Here is a 19062-nt window from a genome sequence, read left to right on the forward strand (position 1 = left end):
TTCTTGCAAGAACTTTTTAACTTCTGGCAGAAATCGTAAGAAAAATTAATATAATTATTGCTTTAATACGGAAAGGATAATGATTTCTCTTCAATTTTTGTTCAAATTGGAATCCTATGAAATGTCTGTCACGAGTCAAGGAGAAAGTCCCTCATATTGTTTTGTCAGGAAGTGTTGTCGGGGTGATTTTTGTAATGAATGAATTGGAATTGAAGGAATTCTATAATATTCCGTTTTCAATCAACTTTTTTTTGAATAAAATAACGAAATTATTTAGCAACCTCAAGTGCCATGAAAGTATTTTATTGAAAAAAAAAAAGGGAATATAAGAAAATTTAAGCCGTATCCATTGGGGTAACCCCCTCAGAAGATGGGCCAGCAGTTATTCTAACAGTCTCCCCAATATCTAGCTTTGTTAGAGTCTCCTTGAGGACCTTTGTGGTTCCAGCGGGTGCCTTGTAGGATAAACTTCTCACTCCTTTCTCATTGGCCTCTTCGTATGTTCGCAAGTACTCAGTGGAGCCCTTCCGGATGACGCAGAGATCTACATTCGATCCCGAACCGAGATCATTAAAGACCCCGGCTGCAATTGCATCCCTCACGAGTTTCTTTCCCTCCTCTTCAGACATATCTGGACGCCAGCGAGACTCAAACACCGACATTGCAGCCAAACTTCCCGATCCCATTGTCGCATAGGGGAGTTTATCCGTAGATCCATGAGGATAGATGCAGTAGATACGTGGCCCAGTGCTGTCCACCCCACCGAGAACAAGGGCAGCACTAATGTAGCCCTGATAGCGGAATAGCATCTGCTTGAGCATACAATTGGCCGCCACAACGGGTACTTCACGTCCAGTCTGGAGACGATGAAGCTCCAGCTGAGAAGCAATTGTCTTGGTCGTCATTTCGGTGTCTGCAGCAGTCCCTGCACCGCAGCAACTAGTTAAAAAACATTTTTCTTGGATTAATTCATTCAAATTGTCTTTGCCGGAAAACTTACTAGATATTCTTGGCGAGATAGTGAATCTTCTCGCAATTCTTATCAGCCACAATCGGGCCCTCAGTGGCTCGGGTATCAGCACCCAAAATTACCCCATCTTTGTAGATAATCCCCACAATTGTTGTTCCCGTTTTCACCACCTTTGGGGCTGGGAATCCCTTCTGGAGCAAAAAGTTATTCCTGCGGTGCGAATTTTGAGGTTAGGTGACAGTGCAAGTTTGCAATGGAAATGGCATAAAGGAAGGAAAAACTCACCTGCGACAATTTTCAAAGCTAAATCCACTTTGGGGGATATCTCTGGCGATGTCGGTAGTCATTTTAGGGTAATAAAATGCACTAAAACTTTCAAAAAGTCCCTTTTTTCAGCGATGAAGCAGCACAAATTTTGTTTAGTTGTGAATTCGAACCACTTTGAAGTTTTTCTCATTGCCAAACGCATCGTCTATTAAGTTATCTGATGCTTTATGTGTGAGAAGTTTTCAGCATAATTTTCAGCCAGAAAAATTGGTCAATTTAATTTTTTTAAATAATTTTTATTTCCAGAAAATTGAGATTTTTTGTAATTAATTTCTATAGTAATTTGTAGGTTATATAAAAAAAGAAACTGATAAACAGAAAATAAATTTATTTTTAGGGAAACCTAAAAAAACTCTAAAATTCTAATTTCTCATATTATTGATAATTTTAAAACGTTTTAACCTTATATTTTCTCTATTAAAATTAATCATAATTAACCGATAATTTTAAGAAAATCACATGTAAAATAGAGTTGAAAGATTAGATTAGATAAGAAATACGATAACGGATGATTTATTGGTCCAATGGGTTTGGCCATGTGTTGTGGTGAAAACTTCAGAGTGGTTAGCTTGACGTGCAAGAAGAAGAATTGTTACAAAACATTCCACACGGGAAAATTGTCTGATAAATCGGATGAGGGCAGTCCGGGCAGTCAATTTCCATGTGAAGTGCAATAAATTGGATGGGCACCGTACATAGCTGAACATTAGTCACCGCGAATCCGTGTCTTGAACCCACCACAGTGACAAAATTAAAACTTGGGGAGTGGACGCGTATCTCGCGACTTCCTGGAAGATTTTTCACATTATTTTCTGGTGCAAAAACAACAGAGAAGAAAAAGCTGTGCACGAGGAAATGATCTGGTCAAGTGGGATTATCGTTTGTGTGTGCAATCTATAGGAGAAGTTAAGGAAGAAAAAAAGTATCAAGTGCAAGTTAAAGAGGCAGCTGCAGCAGCAATTTATCCGTGGGAAGATTAGTGGCTATGATTTTTGTAGCCAAAAGAGACTCTTGAGATTGATGTGCTCTCCCTGGGTATTGTGCAGCAATGTCCCCTCTCGCCTACACTCTGTACGGGTTTGCGGTGGTATTCTTTGTCTTCTGGTGCGGCAAATGGTTGGTGCACATCCTCGCCATCACGTACGGGAAGTGGAAGCTCCATCGGAAGACGAATCTTCAGCCGCGGGAGGTGCCCCCGGTGCCTGTGTCCATCCTCAAACCCCTCATGGGTGTAGATCCAAATCTCGCAGCAAACCTCGAAACCTTCTTCACAATGAGCTACCCTTCGTATGAGTTGCTGTTCTGCATCGAGGACGCCCATGACCCCGCCGTGCCGCTCGTCGAGGAGCTCATGGCAAAGCATCCAGCCGTGGAAGCGAGAATCTTCATCGGTGGCACCCGTGTGGGTGTTAATCCCAAAATTAATAACATGTACCCCGGCTACATGGCAGCAAGGCACGAACTCATCCTCATCTCCGACAGTGGGATTCGCATGAAAGAGGATACCCTTCTGGACATGGTAAGAAGATGTTTTTCCTTCCTTCCACGCTGATTAATCTCTGCGCAATTCACACAAAAAGTCACACCACGCTCCCTGACTCTCCTCATACACAGAGCGGTGAATCATCAGCAAGTAGAATTATTTTCACTTTCTTCCCGCGCTGTGGAGTTCAAGTAAATAGTAGTGAGACATTTTGCACGTTCCACGGAACTTTATCGCGCTTATATTCTAAATTTTCTTCTACACATACTTTTTTTTCACTTGATAAGATTACTCGCGCAAGAATATTTTGTTAAAGTTGAGAGAAAATCTATTTCAAGCATTTTTCCCCTATCGCACACATTCATGAATAATTCCTTGAAATTCTTATTTATCAAAGTCTGGGAGCTTATAGACGATGCTTTCACGTTGGGAATTCCAATAGGAATCACCTCATTTTACTACTAAAGAAGAAGAGCTGAACTAGATTAACTTACTTATAGGATTTTCAGTTTATTTACTTTCCAAAAAAAAAAACATTCAAATGTGATTGATTAGATTGATTAGATATTTTAAAGAATATTTTTAGAGCATTTTCTGCATTCAATTGGCGCATAAACTTTCACGGGTCACAGAAAAGTACTTCAATGTACCAAATATGTCATTGAACTTTCATCTCTTGGGTCATTTTGGCATCACACAGGCTATCGTATGACCTCACGGAATTTTTTTGTGAACTTATTCACATTTAAACGCCCATATTTCAATTTATTATTTGGAAATAATTAAGCATTAAAATCCAGAAGATTCTCTCAGTTTTTGTTGTTTTATTTTTGATTTAATTAAAAGTCAACAGAAAAGCGTAAAGAAGATTAAGAGAAAATCGATGGAGAATTCGAAGAATTTTAGAAACTTTCCTCTTAAGAGCATATAGAATTTTATTATTAAATTCTTTAACATTTAATAATGGCTGGAAGTGTATTATTTGTATTGATAAAATATCACTCTCTTTTACTTTCACAATTTAATGAGTTTTATTTAAAAAAAAAACAGTCGTAAGAGCAATTAAGGAACAGAAAAATATATTTTTATTGTTTGCGTGGGATTTTAAAAATTCTGGAACTTTTTCCCTTCTATTTATAATGTGAAAAAAAGAAGAACTCTAGGTATACAATCGGTTATGAACTTCAAACTTATCTTATTGATTTATAAGCTCATATGACCCACATTGATTATTATTCACAACCGAAAAAAAATCAAGGCGGTGTATTTTGAGGTGTAGGTGTAGGAGATAAGATGTGAATATTTCTGTACTTCACTCGCTCATTAAATTAGCTCTCCAAAAGGGACTGAGTGAGCTATATGCTCTGCGATAGGAACGCAAGTTTGTTGGGTAATTCAAATTGGAACGTGACCTTAAGCTCAGCTGCATTAACCCTTTCGCGATGAAGAATTTGTGAATTTTTCATTAAATAGAATTTTGTGAAATTTCTTTGTTAGAAGAAATTACGCACAATTTTTAACATAAAAAAATCATTTTGTTGAGTTAAAATATTAAGGTAAAGAGATTTAGCATAACCCTTTGAGGACCATTTAGTTTTAACCCTTTCAGGTCTGCGATCGATCAAGCAAACTGATTGAACTAACAATAATTTTTATGGGTTCCTTTGAGCTCAAATAAGACATATTTGGCAAAACAAAAATTTTAAGTTTTTCGTCCTTTCTGATCCTGTGAGTCCTTGAGGATGTCCTTTTGTTGTCATAAAATGATCAGGGATTGTAATGACATAGTCTTGCACAAATTTAGACTCAATATTTAAAAATTAACTATACAAAATGAAAGTCAATCATAACGCGTCCAGTTATTAGAGTTGGTATACCACAACGCGGATGGGTCAGTCTATGCGTTGCAATTTAATTTGTGAGTAGAGGCAAAGTCGATTTTTTGTAAAATTTCGTAATTTGACAAATTAAAATTCTTATATCTTAAGTTCTATTAGACCTACAGAAATTTCTTGACTAGTTCTGGAAAGGTATTGAAATAAGCTATAATCTGATGTATATTTCAATACATTTCAAGGTCACCTCCAGAACACAAAATGGCGGATTTTTGTTCTACCAAAACAGTTTTTTGCACTTTTTGTCCTCAAGGAATGGTTCTAGAGGTTTCTGATGTTCCGGAAAGTTATAGAGTTTTGCAAAACCTTTAATTAGATACCAAATTGAGCAATATCGGATAAGCCGTTCAAGAGATATGGCTCTTAGAACTTTTCAAATTCAAGAAATTTTCAAATGGTTATATCTTCTAAACGGCGACATAGATTTTCTTCATTTTCGGACTGGTGAAAGATATTGAGTCAGGCTACAACATATCAAAATTTAAAGGAAATCTATAACAGATGTTCGGAGATATTGCCCCTTAAAGTTAGGCAATTTTTGTTTTTGTTTTTAGCGCCTCTTGCGGATGTTTTTGAAACTTGAAATGTTCTAGACAGTTGTAGGGCTTCGCAATACCTTTCATTTGATACCAAGATGGTCAAAATCGGTCGAGCCGTTCTCGAGATATATCGAAAAAACACTTTTTGCTTTAGGCCGCCATATTTGCTAAACCGCTTGACCGATTGTCAAGTATGAATTATTGATGAAAACATTTCACTGAGCTCTACAACATACTAAAATTTCAGACCTCTAGCTATAAGGGAACTGGTTGATGGTGTTTCAAAATGGCGGACGGCGGCCATCTTGGATTTTGAAAATGTGAAAAAATGAAATTTTACACCCACATTTCTATAGAAAACTTCAAACCAGAAGTCTCTATCTCTTGCCGTTCTCGAGATATAAGGCAAAGTTTGGGCGACCGGCCGGCAGGCCGGCCGGATCAAAAATTTTCCACCACCATTTTCGTAATGTGGGATGTCTAAAACGTGCTCATACCAAGTTTGAGCCCGATCTGAGATGGTCGGTTTTTCCGACGATTACAATACTTGGTATGCCACGTTTGTGGTATACCAACTAATATATTCAAAATCGAACCCTTGGGTCAGCGTATGACCCAATGGATCTTAAAAGGTTAAGCTAAACCAAGATTTTTTTAACTAAAAAATCCAGAGGGAATTTTTTCAGAAAAAAATGTCTATAATTAATGGCTAAATTTTATTTTTTATGCCTTGCTTCTTAAAAAAGGATTTTTAAAATAATTTTCAGTCCATGCCATAGTCAATCACTATCATTGAACTACATTAATTGTTTCCATAACTAAGTCAGGGGCTCAGCTTAAAATCTATTCAAGAGGGTGCTTTTGATAAATAAATTACTTATTTTTAATTCAAAGAAAGCTTAAAATTGACCAAAAGAACGATTTAGGGGAATAGGTTTATAAATATTAAGCTAACTGAATTTATATTAACCTTCTGTATATTGTGACCAAAACTCTTACGCGCATTGCTATGGGGTAGGTAGGTGACCGACCCCATAGAATTTTTCGAAAAATAAGCTAATTCTTTCGGTCAAATGAGCTTTAATAGACTCCTTGGTACTCCCTAGGAAGTCTTTTGTTCATTTTAGAAGACAAAAATAAATTTTAAAAGGAGTTTTTGATAATTTTTGCAATGATTTATTTTGGGGTTAGAAACGTTTAAAAAGAGACAAAGAGAAGAGAAAAAGGAATTCCCTTTCAACTATTTTTTTGGTGGTCGGATTGATCTGAAAATTTTACACAATCTTCTCAGATAACCAAGGAACTTACTCCCAAAAGCTTGGTTCTATATCTCTAAGAACTAAGGCGCAATTAATCGAAATATGGCTCTGGGGTCTGTCATCTACCCCTCATAGTATACGGAGGGTTAATGGATGTTGTATTCGAAATAGGAGCCTTTGGCAATTTGTTATCCGATCCAAACGGTTGACATTTGTTTTCTAACGTTTGACGGTTATTTTTTTTCTAAAATTTGGTGTTCCTCTTCAATTTTTCTGACATATCTTTTCTAATGAATGACATTTCTTTCCTAACGTTTGACGTGAGCATTTCAAACATGAGAAACTTCTGAAGTATTGTTCATAAATTGTAACGTTTGATATTTGTTTTATATGATTTGACGTTAATTTTATTGTTCTTACGTTTCTTTTATAACTTTTGACGTTTCTTTTCTAATGCATGACATTTCATTTCTAACGTTTGACGTATTCTAACTTTTGACGTTTCTTTCAAACAATTCTTACATTTCTAGTTACGATTCATTGTTTCTAACGTATAATTTCCTATATTATGTACTTGATATAACTTTTCTGATTCTGACGATTTTTTTTCTAGTTCTATCGTCACTTTTTAACGTTTAAAATTTCTTAACTTTCTTTTTTCGTATTCTAACAGAAAAATTCTTAATTTTAATGCATTTCATAAAGATTCTTCAATCAATGACCTTTAATGGTCTAAGAGGTTCATTGAAGAATAAGAACCTTCTTCTTGCACCATAATGATAATTTTCCTTGTTGTATCAACGGAATTTTCATTTAATATGAATATGTAAAAGAACATTCATTCATGAGAATGGGAAATAAAATATTCAATAGAATGACTTTGGGAATTAATAATGATAAAAATTCAAAATAGATCATCACCCACTCACCTTTCTTTGAAAGTTTTAAATGGAAAATTTTGAAGAGTCTATTTTTGTGGGGATTCAATTAGAAAAAATTTTGTCACCACACGTACTCCAAAAATGCCAAGAGTACGATCCTAATCATACCTTCTCCACCTCAAGCCATTAGAAGGCTTAAGCAGCTCTCTTTGTCTCTCTCTTTGCATCCAAAAGCACCGGAATATCAATTGATATAATGTCGTGTTAACACCTCCAAAATTGCCTTATCGTAGAGAAATAAAAAAAAAAAATTGTGGGAGAGTATAATGGGGAAGAGGATGTGATATTGGACAAGCTGATAGCCCACTCAAGAGAGAGTCATACGTCGTCTGAATGACGCGAGGGATTGTATTTGACGATGACTAATTTTTTTGGGGGATTCTTTTGCAGGTGGATCACATGGTGGATGGCGTGGGATTGGTGCATCAGATGCCCTTCACGTGCGACCGCGATGGCTTTGCCGCCACCTTCGAGAAGATCTACTTTGGCACTGTGCAGGCACGTATTTACCTGTGTGCCGATCTCTTGGGCATTGTTTGCCACACGGGTATGTCATGCCTCGTACGGAGGAACATCCTGGAATCAGCTGGGGGCCTCGGGCACTTTGGGCGGTACCTTGCGGAGGATTTTTTCATTGCAAAAGCCGTCACGGATTCGGGGTACCGTTTGACGGTTAGCAGCCAGCCGGCGTGGCAGAATTCGGGTATCTGTGATATCGGCAGCTTCCAGGCGCGCCTCACGCGCTGGGCAAAACTTCGTGTGGCCATGGTGCCGACGACGATCCTCCTGGAGCCACTGTCGGAATGTTTAGTGGTGGGAGCATTTGCCTCATGGGCAGCTTCCGTGCTCTTCCACTGGGATTCCCTTGTGTTCTACTTGGTACACATTCTCGTGTGGTTCCTGTGCGATTGGATACTCCTCTCAATTGTCCAGAATGGGTCGTTGCCCTTCAGTAAAATTGACTTTGTCGTCGGGTGGATCTTTCGCGAGTGCACAGGGCCCTATCTCTTCTTTCACGCCCTGTGGAATCCAGCCATACGGTGGCGAACGCGTGTCTTCAAGCTCGCCTGGGGTGGTGTGGCACAGGAGGTGCCACTTGAGAAAGCCAAATTCGTAACGGCTTAGGAGGGAAGGAACAAATTGTACATAAATCTCGCCCACGCGCATCGGCGCTTCAATTCCCATTTATTGCACAAAAATAATAAATACCACAAGCGAATCCCACTCAGCTGCATATTCGCCGCCCCTGCCCCAACAACACATACACCCCAAGAATACCGTCAAAAAAAAACATCCCCCAGCAATCACGGAGATTTTAGGATTAATTAATTAATAAACAAGGATGGAGAAAAAAACAGATTTTGCACTCTGTTATAAGAATGTTTTTTTCTTTTCCTACTTTTTATGTGAAAAAAGTTTAAGAAAATAATGTTAAGATGATAATAAAATTCCTTGCGATTCCCGCAGATTTTTGTGTTTTCTTTATTCTTTTTTAGAATTCCAAGGAAAAAAAAATAGCAAGCTTGATAAGACTGAAAAAATACGAAAAAAGTGAAAAATCGTCCAAGCAGTTTTATTTTAATTTTATTACGGGTTCCATCCGTTTAGATGATTTCCCCGATCCAAGCAGTTTTGCAAACCGTTTTTCATTTAAAATTTTAATTGATAATTTTTCCGCTAAAAATGTTTGGCGCTGATTTATTTACTTTTTTTGGTGGGTGAACCAGGAAGTTCTTGAATGGATGTTTTTAGCATAAAAAATGTCAATTATGTTGGATTTTGCAAAAATATGTCGTGTTTGTTGCTTAGAAGGGACAATGATGAATGTATTTAAGGTGCATATTTCAAAGAAATTAATGGCTTGTGCTACAATTCAGGTAAATGTACTAAACATAACCTCAAACAAAATTGATTTCTTTACGAGAATTTTGATTTTTTGCAGGTCTGGCAAAATGATGGTTTGCCGACGCAAATCTGCACAAAATGTGTAGCAAAGTTGCATATTGCATTCCAATTTAAGAAACTCTGTGAGAAATCTGATGCCCGGCTGAGGCATTACTTGGCCAATCCACCCGGTGGTGGTGCAGAAGAGACTCATAGTGAAGAGAGAATTCCCAGTGATTATGTTTATGTTGATTGTCCGAGTGGTGGGGAGTCAACTGGGGCGCAGCAGTATGAGAGTGTTCAGGCAACAATTCAAACCCCAACGCTCTCGTACAGTGCAAGTGGGGCGCTGCAGCCAATCCTTCCTCCAACGTTCACCACTCAGAATCTCCAATGTGTTCCCTTTCAAGCCTACAGTGTTCCCATACATCTTCCAACAGCTGCTACTGGGCAAGTGTTGACTGTTGGTACAATATTACCCACAACACCAGACACTGGAACAATGTTGCAGGAAAAGAAGAGTCCAGAAGAGAAGCAAAGGGAGAAATTGAGGACAATTGATCAGGAGGATGGGAGAAAGTGCCAAATCTGTGGGAAGGAATTTGCATCAGCAACTAAACTTGGGCGCCACATGAAGATTCATTCGGGGGAACAGCCCTACAAGTGCAAAGTCTGCCTCAAGCGCTTCTCACACAGTGGGAATTTCAAAGTTCACCTTCGGATGCACACAGATGAGCGCCCCTTTCAGTGTACCATCTGCAATAGAGCTTGTAGACAGTTGCAGGATCTGGAGAAGCATATTCGGACACATACGGGCGAAAAGCCCCATTCGTGCAACATCTGCCCGAAGAAATTCTCAACATCCAGCAATTTGATAGCACACATGAGGACCCACTCTGGGGAGAAGCCCTACGTCTGTTCCATCTGCAGCAAGGCATTTTGTCAGTCAAATGAACTCAATAAGCATACACGTATCCATACGGGAGAGAAACCACATCAGTGCTCTGTGTGCCATCGGCGGTTCAATGGATCCTCCACACTGCGGATACATATGCGTAGTCATACGGGAGAGAAGCCCTATGTGTGTTCCATCTGCCCCAAAGCCTACTCCCAATCGCGTTGCCTCCAAATGCACCTAAAGACACACAATATCTTCAAAAAGCCACCTGAATCTGATGAGGCAACAACAAAATGTCAAAGGGAAGACCTTCTAAATGCTCCCTGAACAAACATTCCTCATATGGAACATCAAAATGTGATCAACATGTGATTATTTAAAGAATTTTGAAGGATTAAAGGATTAAGCCTAAGCAGATATATGGCTATTTTTATGCGTGTCTTGTGAGTAACATTCGATTTTGGCTTAATCTTTCAGAAGGATATTGGATCAGAAGTTACCGTTTCACAAAATCTTGGGCAAGCTCCCTTCCGAACGAATTATTCGAGCATGGCATTTCAAAATCAATGCAACACCTGGAATGACAGAAGTTACACTCCGTGCTCTGAAAATGAAGATTGAAGAAGAAAGATCTAGTGGAAAAGCACAGGTTTTTGGAGCCTTGCTCATGGACGAAATGACATTCTTGGCACTTGGAACTACAGGGGAAGAAAAGTACAAACTTGCACAGAAGATCCTTATTTCTTTGTCAAGTGTGGATATCAAAATTATCTCATTCACGTTTGATGGACCAACATCCAAAATAGAACTTCTGGAACTGCTTATCTTCGGAACTCCATAGACACTCAGATGGGTTAAGCCAAAATTGAACATTGTATTCAACGATTAAAAGGCTTTACCTCAACTAGGATTCGCTGCAACTGTGGCCGTAGTAGTGTATCCATCCTTTTCGAATGATGCATGCTAGGATCGAGGAATGCAACTGTGGTGATCCTTCTCAAACTATTAAACACATCCGTATAACAGATTGATTTATTCTCCTGGAATTTTATTTGGAAAACTCCTTGAGCTTTTCCGTAATTTTAGCAAGATTTTGGCTCAACTCATTGTGGATTTCAGCCAAATCTTCCGGAACTTCCTTGACAAGCCTTATGCAGCTCTGTGCTGAAAGTCTCGCTGAAGCTAATTCCGACATGGCTAAACTTCGATTCTCCACACTAATCTCCCCATCAAAGGCCGCGAGGAATAATTGAGACATTTCCAGGCACAATTTCATGATTTTTGAACAGGATTCTGGGTATTCGTGCCATTTGGAATTGCTGTGTGTATAGCCGGTGTAGGATTTAAGGAGTTTCCGGGCTTTTGAGAGATTATCCTTTGCAACACGTGCTGCCATTTCCCAGTAGAACCCTTCCCGTCCATGCTGTACACATAGCTGTGCCAGGAGCTTCCCAGCTTTCTCCGCCAAATGATGTGAATCAACACCCTTCTGATCTGGAACGTGCTTCTCAATGGCAGCGGTTACAATATCCAATACTTGACGATCTTCATGGCGTTTTTTCAGCTCTATGAGACGTCCGTAGGCATTGAGAACATCATCAAAATGCCCTGTGTCCAAACTGACCACCATGAAGTTCTCCCACACTTGCCACACATCAAAATTACATTTAATTGCTTCAGCCAGGACACGATGAGCACGCTCCTTGTCACCCATCTTCACGTACGCCTTTGCCATATTGTTCCACGCTTCAAAGGTGTTCCCTTCGAGATGTGTATACCTCTGATAGGCATTTGCCGCCACACTCCACTGTTCCAATTCCAGAGCTGCAAATCCTAGACGGAGCCAAAGTGATTCCTGCAGTGAATTCAATTCCAGCGATTGCTGAAGATGCGGCAGGGCTGATGCGTAGTCTTTGCGTGCAAAGAAATATGTACCCCAATGACGCTGAGCACGTCCACTGCGCTTCCCGGAAAATTCCCAAGCTTTTTCATACCACGCCGGATCGTCTGTGGCATCACCCAGAAGGCAGTACAGCTTAACCGTCGGCTTCTTCTGCAACTCCTGACGAATCATCTCTTCAGCTTTGTGGCGCAATTCGAGCATGTTGTAGCACACAATCACCTCCTCCCATGCCTGAATGCGAAGAAACACATCGAGGGCACTCTTCACTAAGCCCAGAGACATCATAATGTTGCCCAGGAGCATTTCAACGCGCCAAATAGGAAGCATTCCTGATGTGAAGAAGTTCAAAAGTCTCAAATTCGGTTCACCGGCTGGGGATGTTGTCAGCTTCTGGATCTCTTCGCATTGCTTCAAGCTCCGATCTACTGTCCGTCGATTCTTTGCTTCCACCTCAATGTTTGCCAATAAAGCTGCAATTCTCACACTCCATGGCCCACAGTCTTGATGCAGGAGTGTCTCAATGTACGGCTGAAGTTCTTCCTCGGCGAGATTGTCTTTTGGTTGGGAAATTTGCAGCCATTGCAGTTCCACGGCAATGAGGCATTGAACAATGGCTGGAAGATTGCCAATTTTGGCTGCTTCCTCATCGATGAATTTTATTTTCTCAAGGCGTGTATCATCATCCAACTGCAGAAGCTTCGGCAGGGCACACAATCCGTGTGATTCGGAAGCTGTGCTCAACGGAAGGCTGCCCATTGTGATTTTTAGCATCATCTGTGGCAGAGGTTTTGTCTGGAAGCGTGTTCTCATGCCCAAGAGTGATGCAATAGTCAGTTCTGTCTGGAGTTTCTCTTTTACTTTGTCCAGGAATTCCCGGGATTTCCTTACGCGACGAAATATCACGTACCCCTGAGCAATTTCCAGATGAAGAAGTGCAGACTCTTCGGCACTATCATGTGGAAAATCTGGATTCTGAATCAACATTTCTGTGACCCTCTGGAAAGCTTCATAGAGACTTCCTGAGAGTTCATCCGTAACTTGTTGACCCAGACAGAGTAATCGCATCCGCCACACAAGGATTTCCTGTAAATAAATAAAAGATCAAGTGTTTAAGATGAAGAAGTTAATGGAACTAATGAATTCCCTTACAAATTGATTTTGATTCCTGCAGAGATCACATGTTTTCCTGGCCAGGAAGTAGAGTTTTGGAAATAAAACGTTTTCATTCATTTGCTCCCCTGCTGTTATGTATTCATCTATTTCCTGAATACAGTCTTCCACAGCAGTGCCCAGGGATTCCTTGACAGTATCTTGCTGAGGGATATTCCCTGTAAAATTGGCCTCAATGAAGAATTCCGTACACATCCGGATGACTTTCAGGGCATCTTCCACATCACATTTCTCCACGTAGAAATCTCTATCTTTGAGGATTTTATCAATAAATGGTCCGAGATCCTTTTTAGATTCCTTTTCAAGGCATTTTTCACTTAAATAGTAGAGATTTTTGATCATTTTTTCAAGATATTTTTCTTGTTTACAAAACTCACAAAAACCGCGTGGAAATAACCGTGAGACATCTTGCGGAATTTTTTAGCAACACTTTGCCTCAAATCACCTGTCAAAAAATAAAAACATCTGAGAATTTTGTGAATTTTTTTCACCGTGAAAATGTCGGCATTAGTGCTATTTAGTAGTGCTCAAATTGCACGTAAGTCTTCCGGTTTATCTGAAGAAACTTCCTGATTGGGAATTATATGGAGATGTGGGAGAAAAATTGATTGTTATGTAATTCCCGGAGCTGACGGTATCCACTGATTGTCCGTCCATCTACCCTTTTTCCCTTCAGGACAAAATGCCGGGAGCCTTGGGGTACTCTGCACTAAGGCACACTACTCCACGGATGCACCACGAGCCCTCCGAACGACGGATCTCGCCGCCATGAAGCGTGGCACTGGCGGCAGATCGAGCTTCAACGGAATGGTGGCAACTGTGTTTGGATGCACGGGCTTCATGGGGCGCTATGTGTGCAATAAATTGGGTAAAATTGGCACACAAATGATCCTCCCATACCGTGGTGATCACTACGATGCCATCCGTTTGAAGGTAACCGGTGATTTGGGGCAGGTTCTCTTCCAATTCTACCACCTTGAGGATGAGGAGTCCATCCGGAAGGCCGTGCGACACTCGAATGTCGTAATAAATCTCGTGGGGCGCGACTGGGAGACGAACAATTTCCACTTCAACGATGTTCACGTTGAGGGGGCACGACGTCTCGCAAGGATTTCCCGGGAAATGGGCGTGGAGAGATTCATTCATGTTTCAGCCCTCAATGCTAGCCCCCATCCTGAGCCACTAATCCTCAAGGAGGGCAGTAAATTCCTCAAGAGTAAGTACTACGGGGAATTGGCGGTGCGGGATGCATTCCCCGAGGCAACAATCTTCCGACCAGCTGATATCTACGGGCAAGAGGATAGATTCCTTCGGTACTATGCTCACGTGTGGCGAAGGCAACTCCGATGGATGCCACTGTGGCACAAAGGTGAGAAGACCATCAAACAGCCCGTCTTCTGCTCGGATCTAGCTCAGGGGATTGTCAATGCAGCCAAGGATCCGGATTCAGCTGGGAAAGTCTACCAAGCTGTTGGGTAAGTTCCTCCTTAAAACATTTCCAATTTTAGCTGTGTTTCTTTCAGACACAGCTTTTGTGTATCGAGCAAAATCGAAAGTCGTCAGATCGGGCTCAAACTTGGGATAAGCACGAATGAGGGTCCCCACATTCCAAAAAACGTATGCGCCAAAAATTTTTTTTTCCGGCCGTCTGGCCGTCCGTCCGGAGTTCAACACAAAATTGCAAGAGAACGGTAATAGTTAGAGACTTGCGGTAAACGGCAAAGTTTAAATATCGACTGGAAGACATCCGATTATGATGTCAAATCCACCCCCCTCACCCCCGCGTCCGCCATTTTGAATAACCTCAAAATGTTGTTTTCGCTATATCTCAGCCCCTGTAATAGCTAAAAATCTGAAATTTTTATATGTTGTAGAGGCCATCAATACCTTTCCAACGATACCTCATTTTCGAAAATCGGTCAAGCCGTTTAGTCAATATGGCCGCCACAATTTTTAATCGAAAATCGACCATAACTCGAAAACGGCTTGACCGATTTTGATCAACCCGGGCTCAAATAAAAGCTCTCAACAAACCCTACAACTCTCTAAAACATCCAAAGTTTCAAAAGTGACCGCTAGGGGGCCAAAAATCAAAAACAAAATTTTCGATGAGTTTTCGATGAATATCTCGAAAACGACGACATAATTTTTTTTTATTTTTTGATATGTTGTAGCTGACTGTATTATCTAGCTCCATGCCAAAAATCAAGAAAATCTATGTCGCCGTTCTCGAGATATAGCCTTCCAAAGTTAGCATGTCATATCTCGGGTTCTACAAGTCCGATCTTGATCAACTCAAGCGCAAATGAAAGGTTTCGAGAAACCCTACAAATGTCTAGAACATTGCAACTTCGAGAAATGATCGCAAGAGGCGCTAAAATCAAAAACAAAAATTTCGAAAATTTCGAACTCGAATATTTCGAAAATGCCATTATCGATTTACTTCATATTTTAATATGTTATAGTTGAGGTTAAGACCTTTCCAACGATAGCTCAAACTCGAAAATCTATGGATCCGTTCTCGAGATATGGCCTTCCAAACATTTCTTAGGGTATGACTTTTCAACTTTTCCCGACTTTGCGCTTATTTAAATTAATTCGCGTTCTAGTTTGCTCTCACAAAATTGGTACACTGAAAGAAACACAGCTCCCGTAAGCTTGGTCAGCTTACCAGTACATTTTTTTCGGGAATTTTGAAACTAAAAAAAATCTTCTTTGCAGTCCTCGTCGGTACTATTTGTCAGAACTTGTTGATTGGTTCCATCGTGTTATGCGCAAGGATGCAAATATGTGGGGATACGTACGCTACGATATGCGCTGGGATCCATCATTTATGCTAAAAGTGCGTCTCACGGAGACCATTTGCCCATCCTTTAAGGTTGCTGACCTGCATACGGAGCGCGTTGAGCGGGAATATGTGACGGATGTGGTGCTCCCATCGATTGCCACCCTTGAGGATTTGGGGGTAACGCTGACGAAGATGGAGGATCAAATCCCATGGGAATTGCGCCCATATCGTGCAGCACAGTACTATGATGCTGAATTGGATGAATTTGAGAAACCAGCACCGCCAAATTACATCGGAGCCGCTGCAAGAGTTTGAGGAGGAGGAGGAACAATGAAGGAGGCGCAATTTGGAGACGATTTATTTGTTTTATTGATAAAACCTCTGCTGATGTGCCAGAGCACGGCACGAGCTCTGAAATGTGAGAGGGATATAGCGCGGAATAGATCAAGTTAAATTATCTTATTTGTCTTTGGCATAAATTTTTCGTTAACAGGGCACATGCACGACGAATTTTATTATATTTAATACTTCCGGAACACTGCTGGGTGTGTTGGCTGTTGAAGAGGCCTTTCTCTTTCTTTAGGTCTTGCGCTTGTGATCGCTCTGTTGCTGTGGAAGCTCATCCTGCAATTCCAGAATGTGATCCACAGGGACGGGCCTACCGTCGGGCCCAATACGACCGGGTTGCATAATTCCTTGACGCTGAAGTTTATCCATTAGGCTCACCAGTTGCATGGCTTCGTATTCTTTCTGCTCCTCCGTCATTCCTTCGAAGATGTTGGGTCTCTTTGGTTCGTAGCACCCAAGAACGGGATTAATACCATGCTGCAACTCCTTGTACTCCTCCGTGTCACTATCCTCACTGTCTGAGGAGTATCCTTCTCCAGGGTTCCCATGGCCCCCAAGGAGACCACGATTGGCAAACATCCCAGCTGCATTCCCATAGCCCGTGTACTTAATCATTCGCCCAACATTCTCTTTGCACATGACAAAGAGGAATTCCGCAACGAGGTCACGCACCTGTAGGGCGGGTGTTGTGAGGTGCCGGCAGAGGTAGTTCCGCAGCTCAGTACCATCTTCGGGGCGACGACGTACATCACGAAGGGGTGGAAGCACCTGGGAAGCAATGTGAAGTTTGTACACTAAACCTTCCCGGAAAGTGTCATAAGTGCCTGGAAGTTGTGCAGTCATCCTGGTCACTGCATCAGGAAGCTTCTAAGGGATCTTAGGAATCTCCTTTTTAACACCCGGTTGATCCTTGATGTCATCTTTGGGCCAATATCTGTCAATTTAGGAAGTTCCCTTTGCAATTTCATGAAGCATTTTTATAGACTCAGATTTTGACCTAAAGATGACATCAAGGCTCAACCGGGTATTTAAAAGGAAGTTCCTAAGATCCCTTAGAAACTTCCTGATACAATGGGCAGGATGAATACACAACTTCCAGCCACTTATGGCACTTTCCGGGAACATATCAAACAGTTCCAGGGAGAAAAGCGTTGCTCACCTGGGAACGAATATAGCGACGGAGGCAGCTGCTGGAGCGTACGCATTTCACGAGGGCCGTCAAAATGGGGGAGAGACATTCATTTTGGGCTGAAACCTTTTGTTTTGCCTCCAAGCGGAGGCGCAGGAAGTGCAAGAGGGTATCCAGGACCGTCATGTCGCGCCCTTCGAAGCCCCCATCGCATTCTGGCGTGAGTTCCGGGAAGTATTCTGTGGGGACACTTGTAAGAAGATTCACGCAGTTTGACCATAAATCATGTTGCTTCTCCTTTGATGTTGCCCTGCGCATAAATAAATCCCGCAAAAGGGCGGTAAGACGACGAAAATGCTTATCTTGCTCATCTTCCGATGGAATCGGTCCTTCACTTGGGACTGTGAGATTGAATAGCACCTTGAGGATTTCCCCGAGCAAATCCACCTGCTTGTCCTGAAGGGTAACAAAGAGGGAAATTAACTTGAAGAAAATCATTTTTAGGGAGAATTTCTTGCGGAAACTCACGAAAAATGCATCACAATCCTGATTCTCCTTCATGATAATCTGCAACTTCTCCATGAGGTGCATCATCCCATTCTCATCGCGTACTTTCTTCCGCACCTGAGGATTGAGTGCGGTGATCAGGAAGAGGAGTTTCATGTCGAAATACTGAATTTCATACTCGACTTCTTGCTCTCTACAAAGAAAATTCAATTCTTTACATTTCCTGCGGAAAAATTAAGCTTAATCCTTTCCAATTACTTGGGAATATGTATCCGTCCGATGATCCCTTCGGTGGAAGTATTGCTGAGACACAATTCCTGGCATTTTTTGCTGTTAAATACCAAATTGCAGAGACACTTGAGAGCCTCTACGACAACTCTGGATGTGTAGGGGCCATTCTCGGGGCCAATATTAGCAGCATTGAGTAGGCAGTTTATCTTTTCATCTGCAATACATTGATCCAGATACGTTTTATCTCTGCTGAGGATTCGGACAACGGAGAGACATTCCCGATGAATGGGAGCCGCAGCTGGGGTGTTCAAGTAGGAGAATGCAGCTTCCCAGAGAATTTTCCACTGTCCATTCGTTGTTAACTCGGCAAAATGGAATTTCTGGTCATTCTGAGAGATTTTTTCTGGGACTAGAAAATGTTTTCTTCTCTTCTCCACCCAACAAACTTTACCTGTTCAACGAATTTTCTTATCGATTCCTGAGCTATCACCCAGTCACCCGATGTGAATTTCCCATACTCCTCCTTCTCCATTGCCTTATCCAGCAATTTTCACGGTGCTCCTTTGTAAATTATGCAGATAAAAGAGATTTTTCACTTGCAAATAATTTTTTTCTTGGAAATGTTTTGTATTTCTGACATTTGACAGCAACTCCGAAGATTTCCGGAATTCGGAAAGTTTACCTTCCCGGGGTTTGTTTTTATTTGGGATTTCACAAAAACAAGCAATTTTTTGGACAAAATACGTGATAATTACGCATAATTTGTGCTACAATTTACAAAGAAAAGATG

General features: G+C 41.1%; 8 protein-coding genes across 10 annotated transcripts in view; 4 read left to right on the forward strand and 4 right to left on the reverse strand.

Moving 5' to 3' along the window:
* The window catches only part of LOC129796209 (mitochondrial uncoupling protein Bmcp-like), a 590308-nt gene that overhangs the window by 449871 nt on the left and 121375 nt on the right, over nucleotides 1-19062 (reverse strand). The gene's annotated exons all lie outside the window — the stretch shown is intronic.
* LOC129796216 (proteasome subunit beta type-7-like) lies at nucleotides 270-1425 on the reverse strand. Its single transcript, XM_055838000.1, has 3 exons — nucleotides 1256-1425; nucleotides 1001-1180; nucleotides 270-939 (listed from the first exon to the last, which is right to left on the reverse strand). The coding sequence occupies exons 1-3, from the start codon at nucleotides 1315-1317 to the stop codon at nucleotides 336-338; spliced, it is 846 nt and encodes a 281-aa protein (XP_055693975.1). The 5' UTR covers nucleotides 1318-1425; the 3' UTR covers nucleotides 270-335.
* On the forward strand, nucleotides 1813-8880 carry LOC129796162 (ceramide glucosyltransferase). The gene is made up of 2 exons (XM_055837932.1): nucleotides 1813-2816; nucleotides 7805-8880. The coding sequence occupies exons 1-2, from the start codon at nucleotides 2346-2348 to the stop codon at nucleotides 8537-8539; spliced, it is 1206 nt and encodes a 401-aa protein (XP_055693907.1). The 5' UTR covers nucleotides 1813-2345; the 3' UTR covers nucleotides 8540-8880.
* Nucleotides 9100-10613, forward strand: LOC129796160 (zinc finger protein ZFP2-like). Its single transcript, XM_055837929.1, has 2 exons — nucleotides 9100-9291; nucleotides 9357-10613. The coding sequence occupies exons 1-2, from the start codon at nucleotides 9175-9177 to the stop codon at nucleotides 10521-10523; spliced, it is 1284 nt and encodes a 427-aa protein (XP_055693904.1). The 5' UTR covers nucleotides 9100-9174; the 3' UTR covers nucleotides 10524-10613.
* LOC129796073 (tetratricopeptide repeat protein 27) lies at nucleotides 11215-13673 on the reverse strand. Its single transcript, XM_055837775.1, has 2 exons — nucleotides 13249-13673; nucleotides 11215-13182 (listed from the first exon to the last, which is right to left on the reverse strand). Exons 1-2 carry the CDS (start codon nucleotides 13609-13611, stop codon nucleotides 11245-11247), a joined length of 2301 nt encoding a protein of 766 aa, XP_055693750.1. The 5' UTR covers nucleotides 13612-13673; the 3' UTR covers nucleotides 11215-11244.
* On the forward strand, nucleotides 13677-16514 carry LOC129796161 (NADH dehydrogenase [ubiquinone] 1 alpha subcomplex subunit 9, mitochondrial). The gene is made up of 3 exons (XM_055837931.1): nucleotides 13677-13807; nucleotides 13946-14744; nucleotides 15991-16514. The coding sequence occupies exons 1-3, from the start codon at nucleotides 13768-13770 to the stop codon at nucleotides 16370-16372; spliced, it is 1221 nt and encodes a 406-aa protein (XP_055693906.1). The 5' UTR covers nucleotides 13677-13767; the 3' UTR covers nucleotides 16373-16514.
* Nucleotides 16403-18926, reverse strand: LOC129796122 (synembryn). Its single transcript, XM_055837865.1, has 5 exons — nucleotides 18724-18926; nucleotides 18300-18661; nucleotides 18063-18234; nucleotides 17565-17990; nucleotides 16403-17173 (listed from the first exon to the last, which is right to left on the reverse strand). The coding sequence occupies exons 1-5, from the start codon at nucleotides 18802-18804 to the stop codon at nucleotides 16637-16639; spliced, it is 1578 nt and encodes a 525-aa protein (XP_055693840.1). The 5' UTR covers nucleotides 18805-18926; the 3' UTR covers nucleotides 16403-16636.
* Nucleotides 18956-19062, forward strand: part of LOC129796054 (DNA repair endonuclease XPF) — a 42229-nt gene continuing 42122 nt past the window's right edge. For all 3 annotated transcript variants that reach the window (XR_008751175.1, XM_055837739.1, XM_055837738.1), the window contains exon 1: nucleotides 18956-19061. The gene's annotated coding sequence lies outside the window, so the exon portion shown is untranslated. The remainder of the gene's footprint in view (nucleotide 19062) is intronic.

The sequence above is a fragment of the Lutzomyia longipalpis genome, chromosome 4 (assembly GCF_024334085.1).
Source record: "Lutzomyia longipalpis isolate SR_M1_2022 chromosome 4, ASM2433408v1".
Taxonomy (NCBI): Eukaryota; Metazoa; Arthropoda; class Insecta; order Diptera; family Psychodidae; genus Lutzomyia; species Lutzomyia longipalpis.

Coding starts and splice junctions, on each gene's coding strand:
- LOC129796216 (XM_055838000.1), bottom strand. CDS start 1,317: ATGACTACCGACATCGCCAGAGATATCCCCCAAAGTGGATTTAGCTTT. Junction 1,181..1,255: donor AGCTTTGAAAATTGTCGCAG/GTGAGTTTTTCC, acceptor TTCGCACCGCAG/GAATAACTTTTTGCTCCAGA. Junction 940..1,000: donor TATCTCGCCAAGAATATCTA/GTAAGTTTTCCG, acceptor TTTTTTAACTAG/TTGCTGCGGTGCAGGGACTG.
- LOC129796162 (XM_055837932.1), top strand. CDS start 2,346: ATGTCCCCTCTCGCCTACACTCTGTACGGGTTTGCGGTGGTATTCTTT. Junction 2,817..7,804: donor AGGATACCCTTCTGGACATG/GTAAGAAGATGT, acceptor ATTCTTTTGCAG/GTGGATCACATGGTGGATGG.
- LOC129796160 (XM_055837929.1), top strand. CDS start 9,175: ATGTCAATTATGTTGGATTTTGCAAAAATATGTCGTGTTTGTTGCTTA. Junction 9,292..9,356: donor TGGCTTGTGCTACAATTCAG/GTAAATGTACTA, acceptor GATTTTTTGCAG/GTCTGGCAAAATGATGGTTT.
- LOC129796073 (XM_055837775.1), bottom strand. CDS start 13,611: ATGATCAAAAATCTCTACTATTTAAGTGAAAAATGCCTTGAAAAGGAA. Junction 13,183..13,248: donor GCAGGAATCAAAATCAATTT/GTAAGGGAATTC, acceptor ATTTATTTACAG/GAAATCCTTGTGTGGCGGAT.
- LOC129796161 (XM_055837931.1), top strand. CDS start 13,768: ATGTCGGCATTAGTGCTATTTAGTAGTGCTCAAATTGCAC. Junction 13,808..13,945: donor TAGTAGTGCTCAAATTGCAC/GTAAGTCTTCCG, acceptor TTTTCCCTTCAG/GACAAAATGCCGGGAGCCTT. Junction 14,745..15,990: donor AAAGTCTACCAAGCTGTTGG/GTAAGTTCCTCC, acceptor TCTTCTTTGCAG/TCCTCGTCGGTACTATTTGT.
- LOC129796122 (XM_055837865.1), bottom strand. CDS start 18,804: ATGGAGAAGGAGGAGTATGGGAAATTCACATCGGGTGACTGGGTGATA. Junction 18,662..18,723: donor TAAGAAAATTCGTTGAACAG/GTAAAGTTTGTT, acceptor AAAATCTCTCAG/AATGACCAGAAATTCCATTT. Junction 17,174..17,564: donor GTCGCTATATTCGTTCCCAG/GTGAGCAACGCT, acceptor ATTGCTTCCCAG/GTGCTTCCACCCCTTCGTGA.